Source organism: Mobula hypostoma, chromosome 9 (assembly GCF_963921235.1).
Source record: "Mobula hypostoma chromosome 9, sMobHyp1.1, whole genome shotgun sequence".
Classification (NCBI taxonomy): Eukaryota; Metazoa; Chordata; class Chondrichthyes; order Myliobatiformes; family Myliobatidae; genus Mobula; species Mobula hypostoma.
Window position 1 is genome coordinate 138,622,114 of NC_086105.1, and position 13,471 is coordinate 138,635,584.

Below are 13,471 nucleotides of genomic sequence, written 5' to 3' on the forward strand. Positions count from 1 at the left end.
TAAAGGCAGCCGAATCGGTAGGCGGGATCAATTTGTTTTGTTTCCTTTACGCACAGAAATTTCCATGTGAGGATGTTAAAAACAACATGAGACAAAATGCTGGATATTTAATCGCTAACAGGAAATAAACACGAAAATGTCCTTCTCCAGAAATGCACTGACTTTCTATGGACAAATTTTGTATTGACAAACTGTGTTGGAGAGTATATTGCATCACAGCCTGGTGTGGAAACACCAGTGCCCTTGAATGGAGAACACCATAGGTGGTGCCTACAGCCCGGTCCCTCACGGGTAAAACCCTCCCCACCATTGAGCACATCAGCAAGGCGCATTGTCGCGGGAAAGTAGCGTCCATCATCAGGGATCCCATCCGCCAGGTACAGTAATGCTCGCTTCTCACTGCTGCCATCAGGGAGTAGGTACAGGAGCCTCAGGACTCTCTCAAGTTCAGGAACAGTTATTACGCGCAGCCATTAGGCTCCTGAACCAAAGGGAATAACTTCACTTGCCACAGCACTGAGTTGTTCCCACAATCTGTGGCTCACTTTCAACGACTCATGTTTTCTTTATTTATTGCTTGCCTATTTATTTATTATTTTTCCCGTTTTTGTATTTGCAGTCTGTTGTCTTTTGCACACTGGTTGTCTGCCCTATTGGTACAGTCTTTCATTGATTCTGTTATGGTTATTGGATTTATTGAGTATGCCTGCAAGAAAACATCTGTGTTGTATATGGTTACATATATATATACTTTGATAATAAATTTACTTTGAACCTTTGAATATATTGTCAAATAATGACAGACAACTTGTAAAAAGACATTACGGAAATTTCATGCGGCAGATAATATTTTGGATGTTATTTAAACATACAGCGTAGGTTAGATTTGTTTAACGTTAATCCCTGTGTGTGTGTGTGTATTCTCATATATAGAGACACAGACACACACACACACACACACACACACACACACACACACACACACACACTAACTCTTACAGTGGAATAATTACTGAATGTTTTCCAAGACAGGGGTCAGTTGGTCAGTCTTGTCCTTTGCTTTACTCAATCGCCTCTTTACTTGATCACACAGGAACATTGAAGCATGCGAAGGCCATTTGGCCTTTCGAGCCTTCTCTACCATTCAAAGATGCAGTATAATGGCTGATTCTGTATCTTAATGTGATATGCACACTCTCTCTGCATATTCCTTCATTTACATCTACCTACCTACTACAATAGATTCAGAGACTTGATGTGGTACAGAGTAACAAGGGTTTATCACCATTTGGCGATGATTATTTTTCCTCACTTAAATCCTAGTTGGAATTGGGATTGGTTTAGTATTGTCACGTACTGAGATAGAGCGAAAAGCTTGTCTTGCATTCTATTCATACACAGTGCATTGAGGGAGAACGAGGTAACACGATAAAAACACAGAATAAAGTGAAACGGCTACAGAGTAACTGCAGTGCAGTAAATAGTAAGGAGCAAGATTATAATGAGGTAGGTTGTGAGGTCAATAACGGAACGATTTATTACGCTTATGACAGCAGGATGGAAGCTGTGCTTGAGCCCTGATGGTAGGTACTTCCACACTTTTCTATTTTCAGGATCAGAATCCGGTTTAGTATCACCGGCATATGTCATAAAATTTGTTGTTTTTGCAGCAGCAGTACAATGCAATACATAATAATAAAAACTGGGATAATAATTACAGAAAATATACATAAAAATACACACGCACACATATATAAAATAGTTAAATTAAATAAGTAGTGCCAAAAAGTAGTGAGGTAGAGTTCAGAAGGGGACATCCTTGTATTGTGAGGCTGTGCTCTCTGGTCCTTGACTCCCCCACTATTAGAAACATCCTCTCCACATCCGCTCTATCTAGGCCTTTCAGTACGGTAAGGAACGGGTCTTTTGGCCCACAATATCTGCACCAAAGGTGATGTTGAATTAGGCTAAGTGTTTTCTGCCTGTGCAGGATGCATTTTACTCCAAACCTACATATTCATGAGTCTAATAGCCTCTTATCAGAGGCTGTTGGCTTAACAGTGTCTTAACAGCCACTATCATATCCCCACCCATCACCCTCTGTATAAAAAGCACTCGTCCCATATTTTTAAAAATTTTCCTCCCTCTCAGATTAAATGGGAATATTATTCCGCCTGCCAACCTTTATTTTATAAACTTTGTTTCAGGTCTCCTCACAGGCTCTGACGCTCCTGAGAAAACATATTTCCATATACTGTGGCTGATATCAGAATCAGGTTTATTATCACTGGCATGTGACGTGAAATTTGTTAACTTAGCAGCAGCAGTTCAATGCAATACATAATATAGAAGAGAAAGGAAAAAAAATAATAAATAGAATAAAAATAATAAATAAATAAGTAAATGCATATATTGAATAGATTAAAAAGTGCAAAAAACAGAAATACTGTATATTAAAAAAAAGTGAGGTAGTGTCCAAGGGTTCAATGTCCATTTAGGAATGGGATGGCAGAAGGGAAGAAGCTGTTCCTGAATCACTGAGTGTGTGCCTTCAGGCTTCTGTATCTCCTACCTGATGGCAACAGTGATAAAAGGGCATGCCCTGGGTGCTGGAGGTCTTAATAATGGATGCTACCTTTCTGAGACACCGCTCCTTGAAGATGTCCTGGGTACTTTGTAGGCTAGTACCCAAGATGGAGCTGACTAGATTGACAACCCTCTGCAGCTTCTTTCAGTTTAAACCAGGCAGCATCCTGGTAAACCTCTTCTGTACCATTCCATTTCAACATTTTTCTTGTAATGACACAACCAGCATTGCAGACAAAATTACTTACTTTGAAATTTCTAGCATCTGTTGCGTTTTTATATTTAGAATTATTTCTACATTCATGTCACATGATTAAATGGAAAAGGAAGATTTCTTCCGCCAGAGATTAAGCCCACTTCTGCATGCAAATGGATGAATAGTTTGGCAGACACTGGTGCACCTTAGGGTGTGTGCTTACCCACTGCTCTCTGTGTACACATAACTGTGTGGCTAGGCATAGCTCAAATATCATCTACAAATTTGCTGACGATACAACCATTGTTGGTAGAATCTCAGGTGGTGACGAGAGGGCATACAGGAGTGAGATATGCGAACTAGTGGAGTGGTGTCACAGCAACAACCTGGCACTCAACATTAGATTAGATTGTGAGGACACACAGTCCTCTTTTATTGTCATTTAGTAATGCATGCATTAAGAAATGATACAATACTTCCTCTGGTGTGAAATCACAAAACACAGGACAGACCAAGACTGAAAAAACTGACAAAACCACATAATTATAACATATAGTTACAACAGTGCAACAATACCATAACTTGATGAAGAAGTCCATGAGCACAGTAAAGTTCAAAGTCTCTCGAATGTCCCACATCTCACGCAGACGGGAGAAGGAAGAACTTTCCCTGCCATGCCGACCACAGTCCGACTCTGGGTCATCCGAAAACTTCGAGCTCTGATCAGCTCTCCGACACCTAGTACTGAGTGCCACCACTGTCCGAACGATTCGACCTCAACCTTGGTCGCCATCAGCAGGCAAAGCCAGGGATTTTGAGGCCTACCCTCTGAAAGATTCCCAATCACGCAGTAACGACAGCAGCGAACGAGCGTTTCAGCGATTTCTCCAGATGTTCCTCTGTGCTTTCACGTCCATTCTCCATTAAATCAGAATTGTCCACGGCCCCTATTTAACAGATACAATATCATTTTCACCGGAGGGCTATGCACACGCGCGGTGCGCTGCCTCTCTCTTCCTGCCTTAGTAAGACAAAAGAGCTGATTGTGGACTTCAGGAAGGGTAAGACGAAGGAACACATACCAATCCTTATAGAGGCTTCAGAAGTGAAGAGAGTGAGCAGCTTCAAGTTCCTGGGTGTCAAGATCTCTGAGGATCTAACCCGGTCCCAACACATTGATGTAGTCATAAAGAAGGCAAGACAGCGGCTATACTTTATTAGGAGTTTGAAGAGATCTGCCATGTCAACAAATATACTCAAAAACTTCTATAGTTGTACCGTGGAGAGCATTCTGACAGGCTGCATCACTGTCTGGTATGGAGGGGCTACTGCACAGGACCGAAAGGAGCTGCAGAAGGTTGTAAATCTAGTCAACTCCATCTTGGGTACTGGCCTACGAAGTACCCAGGACATTTTCAGGGAGCGATGTTTCTGAAAGGCAGCGTCCATTATTAAGGACCTCCAGCACCTAGGGCATGCCCTTTTCTCACTGTTACCATCAGGTAGGAGGTACAGAAGCCTGAAGACACACACTCAGCGATTCAGGAACAGCTTCTTCCTCTCTGCCATCCGATTCCTGAATGGACTTTGAAGCTTTGGACACTACCTCACTTTTTTATTGCATTGAACTGCTGCTGCTAAGTTAACAAATTTCGCATCACATGCCGGGATAATAAACCTGATTCTGATTGATTCTGAAAACCATCATTAAAAAAATACTGGTCTTTCAGAATTTGTATAGAGATACGTATAGGTACTATGAAGACATGTGCATGGTGGTGATTTGAGTGCTCTACCCTTCCAGCTAATGAGGACATATTCTCTTCCTCTCACTCACTGCTCCTGAGGGAACGTCCTTGCGTCTGAGTGACCTCTCTCTTCCTTGATGCTGTCGGAGGATGGTGCCGGAGCAAGGTTTAATCAACGTGGTTTGTAGATTGGACTCTAATTCACGTTTATGATGTGTTCCAGTTTCTGATTGCTCCTTTTGGTTTTTTTTTGCTAATTCTTGGGCGAGTTTTAAATCAGGGTGGCCTGCAGATAGAGGACACTGGGCTGAACTGAAATATGTCTTTTGATTTTGTGTTTTACATTCTATGTTTTCGCTCGTGAGGAGTACAGAGAAAATTTACAAGGATGTTGTCAGGGCAGGAGAACCTGAGTTAGAAGGGAAGATTGAGTAGGTTAGAACTTCATTCTCTAGAACATAAGAGATAGAGGGGAGATTTGATAGAGGAATACAAAATTTTGATGGTGATAGATAGGGTAAATGCAAGCAGGCTTTTGCCACTGAGGTTGGGAAGACTACAACTAAAGGTTAAGGGTGAAAGGTGAAATATTTAAAGGGAACATGAGGGGAAACTGCACTCTGAGAGTGTGGAACAAGCTGGCAGCACAAGTGGTGGATGTGATTTCAACATTTAAGAGAAGTTTGTATAGCTACATGGATGGTAGGAGGATGGAAGGTTATGCTTGGGTGCAGATGGATGGGATGAGGCAGCTTAAATGGTTTGGCATGGACTAGATGGGCTGAAGGGCGTTGCTGTGCTGTAGTTTAAGTTTGCTACAGTCATTAGTGCCATACCAAATCTCCCCTTTGCATTATTTATTTTGTAATTTGTAGTAGCTGCGGAATAACACAGTTGACGACATGTTGGTGATAATGACCCTGATCTGAATGGAAGGTTGGTCCAGCCTGGGCTCCCTCTGCTTCTGCCTTTACCTCCCGCCGCTTGGCGTCGCCCGCGAGCACGCAGCGAGATCTCGCGAGAACCATCCGGAGAGCCGCGTTTGAATGAGGCGACAGGGAGGCGGCTTGGCGAAATGGCGTCCGCCTTGGAGCAGTTTGTCAACAGCGTGAGGCAGCTCTCCTCGCAGGGTAAGAGACGGCGAGTCTGCGGCGCCCGAGTCCCTCGTGTGCGCGGCGATGCGGTTACCTTGCCCACCATCACTGTCCCGAGAGGCGGCCAGTAGCCGTCAGTGTGCCGGCAACGCCGGGCCACTTGCTGAACTTTTGCTTCATCTCACTAATGGGGTTCTGAATAATGATAAAGGCGGCCAAAGAGTGGGCAGCAGCCCTCTGGTCCCCCGCCACCCGCCTCCTTCAAGGGGGAGAGGGGTTGGTGGCGGTGGTTGTCTTCGCGGCCTGTTTACCTCAGAGCCCAGCACAGGAAAACCCCGCCTCCGTCCTTGGCCGATTGGCTGCTCATGGAAGATTGACTTTTGCATCTGTGGGCGGAACACTGCCCATTGGTTCTGGCGGTTGTCAGTCCTCTTAGCCCCACTTCCGGTTCATAATTTAATTTATTGATGTTGGGCCTAGCTATGTACCAGTTGTACGAGGAGGCAGTGGATGCCTTATTTTTGGAAAGCATATCAATGTAATTCCTCATGTAAGTGAATGTTGCAGTGCCAGTTTCTTGCTACAATAGGTTGCTTCCCCAGGATGACACCAACTCACAATGATCAGTTTACACAAACGCATGTGTCACCGGGTTGTACACTCATTCAGTTTCAATTAAGGGTAGCACACGAAGCGATGGAGTTACTTAGCTGTTCAGACAACATCTGTGGAGGGAAATGGACAGTTGAAGTTCCAGGTGAAGACCCATCATCAGGATATCGTTGACTCTCCCTCCATAGATGCTGCCTGAGCAGCTAAGTACCTCCATCGCTCCGGCACGCTGTGTGTTGTTCCAGATTCCGGCATCTGCATTCTCTTTGGTCTTTGTTTCAATTAGGATAGCCAACAATATGAACAGTGTTGTGTAATCAGAAAAGAATTAAGAATTCAATAAAGAGGTGGTAACACACATGAAAGTTGCTGGTGAATGCAGCAGGCCAGGCAGCATCTGAAGGGTCTCGGCCTGAAACGTCGACTGTACCTCTTCCTAGAGATGCTGCCTGGCCTGCTGCGTTCACCAGCAACTTTGATGTGTGTTGCTTGAATTTCCAGCATCTGCAGAATTCCTCTTGTTTGCGTGATAAATCTTGTATTTGTTTTAAACCTCTCATGTCCATTTCAGAACGTTTTAAATGCATAACATATTTTTTGAAATGTAGCCACTTTTCTAATGAAAACGGTACAGAATATAACAATTTTAGATGGTGGTGATAAATCTTGGCCAAGGCAAGGGGGAATAATACTGGTGTACAAAATGACTCTATAATGAAAGAGGATTTCATTGCAACCTATTGAATGTTGAAAGGCCTAGATAGAGTGGATGTGGAAAGGATGTTTTCTGTAGTGGGGGAGTCTAAGACCAGAGGGCACTGCCTTAGAATAGAGGGACATTCATTTAGAATGGAGATGAGGAGGCATTCCTTTAGCCAGAGGGTGGTGAATCTGTGGGAATTTGTTGCTTCAGGGCCAATTCATTGGGAGAAATTGATAGGTTCTTGATTAGTCAGAGTGTGAAAGGTTGTGTGAAGAAGGCTGGAGAATGGGGTTGACAGGGAAATGGATCAGCCATGATGAACTGACAGATTCGACTCAGGCCAAATGGCTTAATTCTGCTCCATTATCTTGTGATCTTATGATAAGAGGCATAGATTGAGTGGATAGACAGAGACTTTTTCCCAGGTCCGAAATGGCTAGCACAAGGGTGCATAAGGAGGAAAGTGTAGGGCAGTGTCAGAGATTTTTTTTACATAGAGAGTGGTAGGTGTGTGGAATGCACTGCTAAGAGTGGTGGTAGTGGCAGATATAGTAGGGTTACTTAAGAAACTCTTAGTTAGGCACATGGATAATAGAAAAATGGAGGGCTATATAGGAGGAAAGGGTTAGGATGATAGTGAAGCTTAAAAAGGTTGGTGTAACATGTGTGCTGAAGGGCCTATGCTGTGCTGTAGTATTCTATGAATGATAGAGTGGATGCTCCTAAGTAATTTCCTCAGGCTGGGTATTGTGAAGCAAGTGCTTGAGTTTCAGGAAAAGAGAGTTGGTATTTAGGATTGAGACGTGAGAAAATCTTTGGAATTCTCCAATCAAGATGGTTATGGATATATATTTTGAAGAGCAGGACATTTATTCCCAATATCTTAGCCAATGTTTACTAAAGCGGTTAGACATGGACATACTGTAATATGTATTAAAACAGCTAGATTCTTAAGCGTTTATGCAATGACCAGCTGTTTTGTTGACATTGAGGGAAAGCCTGGTGCCATGACACTGTGACATTCGCATGGGACACACACACACACACACACACACACACACACACACTCTCACTCACTCATCAAAGCTGTCAAGAAGGGTGATGCTATTATGGTCTGGTGAACACATCTCTATCCTGCTAAGGCCAAATGTCAGGTTTTAGACATATCATCTTACATTCCTCTGGATCAGAGACTCCCAGACAGTTGTGCAAGTGTTTTGAGAGGCTGGTGCTGAAACATATCAATTCCTGCCTGAGAAGCGACTTGGACCTGCTTCAATTTGCCTACAGGAGGAACAGGTCCACAGCAGATGCCATCTCATTGGCTCTTCACTCAACCCTGGAATGCCTGGACGGCAAAGATGTATACATCAGGTTGCTCTTTATCAACTGCAGCTCGTCATCCAATACTATGATCCTCTCAAAACTAACAAGACCTTGGCCACAATACCTTTTTGAGCAATTGGATCCTGTATTTCCTCAGTTGTAGACCCCAGTCAGTTTGGTTTGGCAATGACATCTCCTCCACAATCTCCATCAGCATAGGTGCACCTGAGGGCTGTGTGCTTAGCCCCCTGCTATACTTGCTTTACACTTATGACTGTGTGGCTAAGCACAGCCCCAGTGCCACAGTCAAGTTTGCTGAAAACAGCATATAGGAAGGAGATTGAAAATCTGGCTGAATGGTGTCGTAACAGCAACCTCTTACTCAAATGTCAACAAGACCAAAGAGCTGATTATTGACTTCAGGAGAAGGAAACCAGAGGTCCACGTTGGGGGATCAGAGGTGGAGAGGGTCAGTGACTTGAAATTCCTCAGTGTTACTGTTTCTGAGAACCCGTCATGGGGCCCCGCACAGCAGTGCCCCTACTTTAGGAGTTTGCAGTGATTCGCATGACATCTAAACCTTGCTATAGATTTGTAGTGGAGAATATATTGACTGGCTGCATCACGGTCTAGTATGGAAACACTAATACCCTTGAATGGAAAATCCTGTAAAAAGTAGTTGATATGGTCCAGTCCATCATGGGTAAAATTTTCCCCACCATTGAGCAGCATCTGTCATCAGAAGCCCCAAGCACCCAGGTCATGCTCTTTTCTCACTGCTGCCATCAAGAAAAAGGTACAAGAGCCTCAGGACTCACACCACAAGGTTCAGAAGCAGTTATTATCCCTCAACCATCAGGCCCTTGAACCAAAGGGGATAATTTTACTCATTTCACTTGCCTCATCATTGAAAGATTCCACAACCTATGGACTCACTTTCAAGGACTCTGTGTCTCATGTTCTCAAAACTTATTGATTATTTATTTATTATTATCATTTCTTGTATTTGAACAGTTAGTTGTCTTTTGCATACTGATTGAATGGCCAATTTAATGTGATCTTTCATTGACTCTGTTATGGTTATTATCCTATAGATTTATTGAGTATGCCTGCAAGAAAATAAATCTCAGGGTGACATATGTGTACTTCGAACATCTTCCAACTTTACAGTGCCTCAACCATGCATAGACAATTTCTATCTTCTCCGCAAGGTCCACAGGGACTGCCTGGGCAGACCCATTGTTGCAGCCTGCTTTTGCTGTACTGAATATACTGACGTAACTTCATTCTTTCTTGCCTGTCTCATTTTTCCCTACTTGCATCCATGGCACTTTATGCATCCTCCTCCAGTTTTTGTACCAGCTGGCTCATCTTTATTATGGGCATACTATCCTTCTGCAACTCCATCCCATCATCAGGAGGGTTGGAGTGCCCACTGCTTCTTCCTTGAACAGTGGCCCAATCAGTTGCTGGCCAACTTTGGCCCAATCTTTTGCCTTGCTGAACTTACCCTCACACTGAACAATTCCCCTCACTTTCTCCGGGTCAGAGGTGAGGGTATGGTAAGTTGCATTGGTCTCAAGCTGGGATATATGAAACATTGTTTCAATCCTATTGCTTCCTCCCTTAATTCCTTTCTGTTGCATCAATGAATGTATTGGTGCTGCTTTCTGTGTTTGTATAGATTACACAAAAATTATTTTCTTTACTGCCATTTAATTCTCAGAAATGAAATGGGCCTGTTTGGAAATGCAAGAAGTGTGGATGACAATTTTAAAAGCACAATGAACAAAAGATATGGGCAGCTGATTAATTGGTATTTTGAAGACTTAAAATCAAGAGGTACTGGTTAAAATAAATTTGTCTGAAAGTTGATTTGGAAAATAATGCAAATGCCAATGGAAAATTCAAATAAGAGCCAAATGCAGTACAGATTGGATGTTATTGCACAGAAACTGAAGCATAAAAGTTTGAAGAAGCATAGAAATGATAATTAAAAGACTTCCAAAACATTCATAATGAAAATCAGAATTACACCAGGCTGAATCGATATGGAAAAAAATGTAATGGCATACAGAACAATTGTTAAGGCTTTTCTTGGTATATGTAAAAAAATCAAGAATGAGTAAAGTAGATTTAAGATGAATATAATTCTTTTTTGGGGAGGCAGATATTTTGCTTTGATCATCTGAAGTGAGTGGGGGGAAAAGTGTCGAAGTCGAGTTTATTGTCAATTACTAGTACATGTAAGCACAGGTGCAATGAGAAACTTACCTGCGACAGTATCACAAGCACATAGCATCTTAAAAGCAACATTCACAAGAAAAACATAAAGGAAATTATACATAGTTTTTATAAGAATGAATACAATTAGAAGAAAAATGACAATAAAAAATATCTTTTTTGTTAGCGTGAAGAGATCAAAATGCCAATTGTCAAATTGTTGCTTAATTGTCATGATTATGGTTTTGCCAGTTGGTTCAAGGACCGAATGTTTGAAGGAAAGTAGATATTTTTAAACTTTGTGGTGTGGGACTTCAGGCTTCTGTACGTCCTGCCTGATGGTAGCAGTGAGAGGACAATATGGCTTGAATAGTGGGTATCTTTAATGATGGATGTTGTTTTCTTCAGGCAGCACCTCCTGTAGATGCTACCGACAGTGGAAAGATATGCCCATGATGTATTGAGTGGAGTCTTGTTCTCTCTAAAGCTTGCGCATGTGCCGGTCATGCATGCAGCCTGTTACAGCCGTTCCGACTAGTTTTCTTACTTTTTTCTTATTACTTTTTTAACTTACGTTATTTGTTGTATTTTTTTCACGGTAACATGTTGAAGCTGCACCCTCTCTAACATGCTGGTGGAGAGAGTTTTATTTGGGTTTTGAGCGCTGGAAATAGTTACATTCGGACACGTCTCATTAGCGGGGCAGCAGTATGGTCGCATTGTTTATTCCAGGGACCAGCTTATTGCGCTTATGCCGGCCGGTTTAGCGAACAGAGCGGCGGACACCCTGGCTGAAATCTGGAGGAAAACACACAGAGGATGCAGAGGGAGATCAAAAAGGCGAGGAATGAGGACCGGGTCGAGACAACAGAGACTTATGGAGAAGAGTTATAAGCTGTGCTCTCTCATTATGGGCAATGTGAGATCGCTGGGTAATAAAATGGACGAGTTGACGGCGCTAGCCAGGAGTCAGAGAACATTTCGGGAGAGCAGTGTTATGTATTTTACTGAAACGTGGCTGCACGAGGACATAGCCGACCAAAACTTTTCCATGGAGGGCTTCCAGACCGTTCGGGCTGACCAGAATTGCACTGAGGGTGGTAAGCGTAAAGGAGTTGGAGGCTTGCTGTTCTGGTTAACAACGGATGGTGCAATCCTGGTCATATTACGATCGAGGAACGTGTTTGTAGCCCGGATATTGAACTTTTTGCTGTTGGACTCAGGCCATATTCCACCGAGATACAACACTGGGTGTCATGGGAGGTTGTTCCTGCCTGTGGCCATCAAACTTTGCAGCTCCTCCCGTGGAGGGTCAGACACCCTGAGCCAATAGGCTGGTCCTCGACTTATTTCCATCTGCAGTAGTTTGCATATCGTTGTTCGATTGTTTGTGGTTTTTGTCTTGCTATATTTATGCTCTATTCTTGGTTGGTGCAGCTGTAACGAAACCCAATTTCCCTCGGGATCAAAAAAGTACGTCTATCTATGTATCTATCTATGTTATGTTGCTGCACATTCGAATTGCCACACTGTACCATGATGCAACCAGTCAGGAGCCTTTCAGTAGTCCATCTGTGGAAGTTTGATAGAATATTCAGTGACAGGCTGATCTTCCTTAACTTACTATGAAAGTAAAATACAATATAGCAACTAATAACTAGTTAGTCATAGTCATACTTTATTGATCCCCAGGGAAATTGGTTTTCGTTACAGTTGCACCATAAATAATTAAATAGTAATAAACCATAAATAATTAAATAGTAATATGTTAATTATGCCAGGAAATAAGTCCAGGACCAGCCTATTGGCTCAAGGTGTCTGACCCTCCAAGGGAGGAGTTGTAAAGTTTGATGGCCACAGGCAGGAATGAATTCCTGTGACGCTCTGTGTTGCATCTCGGTGGAATGAGTCTCTGGCTGAATGTACTCCTGTGCCCAACCAGTACATTATGTAGTGGATGGGAGACATTGTCCAAGATGGCATGCAACTTGGACAGCATCCTCTTTTCAGACACCACCGTCAGAGAGGTGTTGGACAAATAGTACTGAAAATAAATTCTGGAAAAAAAGAACAAGAGTTAACCCCTCAAGCCCATTCTGCAATTCATTGTTTTGTCTGTCATTCCATTTGTCCACCTCTGTTCCTTTTCCATTCATTTCTTTCAATGTCACATTTTAAAATAATAGTTGACTAGAAGAAATGAGTCGTTTGTCAAGATAAACTTCCTAACTTTGTAATTAATTAATTCCTTTACAAGGCCATTGTGGGGTCATTGGCAAACATAGACGATGCGATAAAAGACCTACTTATTCAGGTTTATTAATACAAGAAATAGTTGCATCTGTAGTTTCTGCAGGAAAGGGTTAGTTTCAGCCTTCCAACTTGAATAGTTATCCATTACTTCTGCTTTCTGTTTCCTGCTGCTCTATTGACTTTTGAAGTATGTTACATGCTTAAGGAGATCTGTGATTTTTTTTGTGAGAATGATGTAGTGGTCTTTTGGAGGTCACCTGATGTGATTTTCCCGCTGATGTGAGGTCACGTGATGACATGTGCACCATGGGTGTATAAGGAAAGATCCCGGGTGACGCAGTTAGTTTTTAGTTTGTAGATTTCCAGGTAGAATGTGCCGTGTCTCCGTTTCTATTGCGTGTTTGTTTTTGTGACGCAGTTTCAGTTTTAAAAAGGAGTGTTGTGTTCTGTTGCAAGGTATCATATTATTGGACCGGAAATTGTTAGCTAGATCTGCTGATTTACCCAATTCCAACAGTAGAAGGGAGAGTGAAGAATTTATCGAAGTGCAGGACTGAAGGATCGAGAGGAGTCGGCATCGTTTGGCAGTTTAATAAAGGATCGACCTTATTGAGTCTTTGTTGGAGGAGTAGTGACCTGCATTGAGATAACTCTTGCCAAAAAGAGCAAAGAGTTCATGCAAAGGTTTGCTCTCTCTCTAAAAGAATTTAAGGTCAGTTGGTTTAAACTG

The 13,471-nt window shown here is 42.6% G+C and overlaps 1 protein-coding gene across 2 annotated transcripts in view; it reads left to right on the forward strand.

Annotated features, from left to right (window-relative positions):
- The first annotated feature begins 246 nt into the window (after window positions 1-246).
- Window positions 247-13,471, forward strand: part of cops3 (COP9 signalosome subunit 3) — a 47,323-nt gene continuing 34,098 nt past the window's right edge. Inside the window, exons 1-3 of one of the 2 annotated variants that reach the window (XM_063059304.1) lie at window positions 247-377; window positions 4,587-4,710; window positions 5,406-5,660. In XM_063059304.1, the coding sequence (XP_062915374.1) occupies window positions 5,606-5,660 (55 nt within the window). In that variant the 5' untranslated portion in view covers window positions 247-377; window positions 4,587-4,710; window positions 5,406-5,605. The remainder of the gene's footprint in view (window positions 378-4,586; window positions 4,711-5,405; window positions 5,661-13,471) is intronic. The other variant, XM_063059305.1, reaches the window with a different exon arrangement.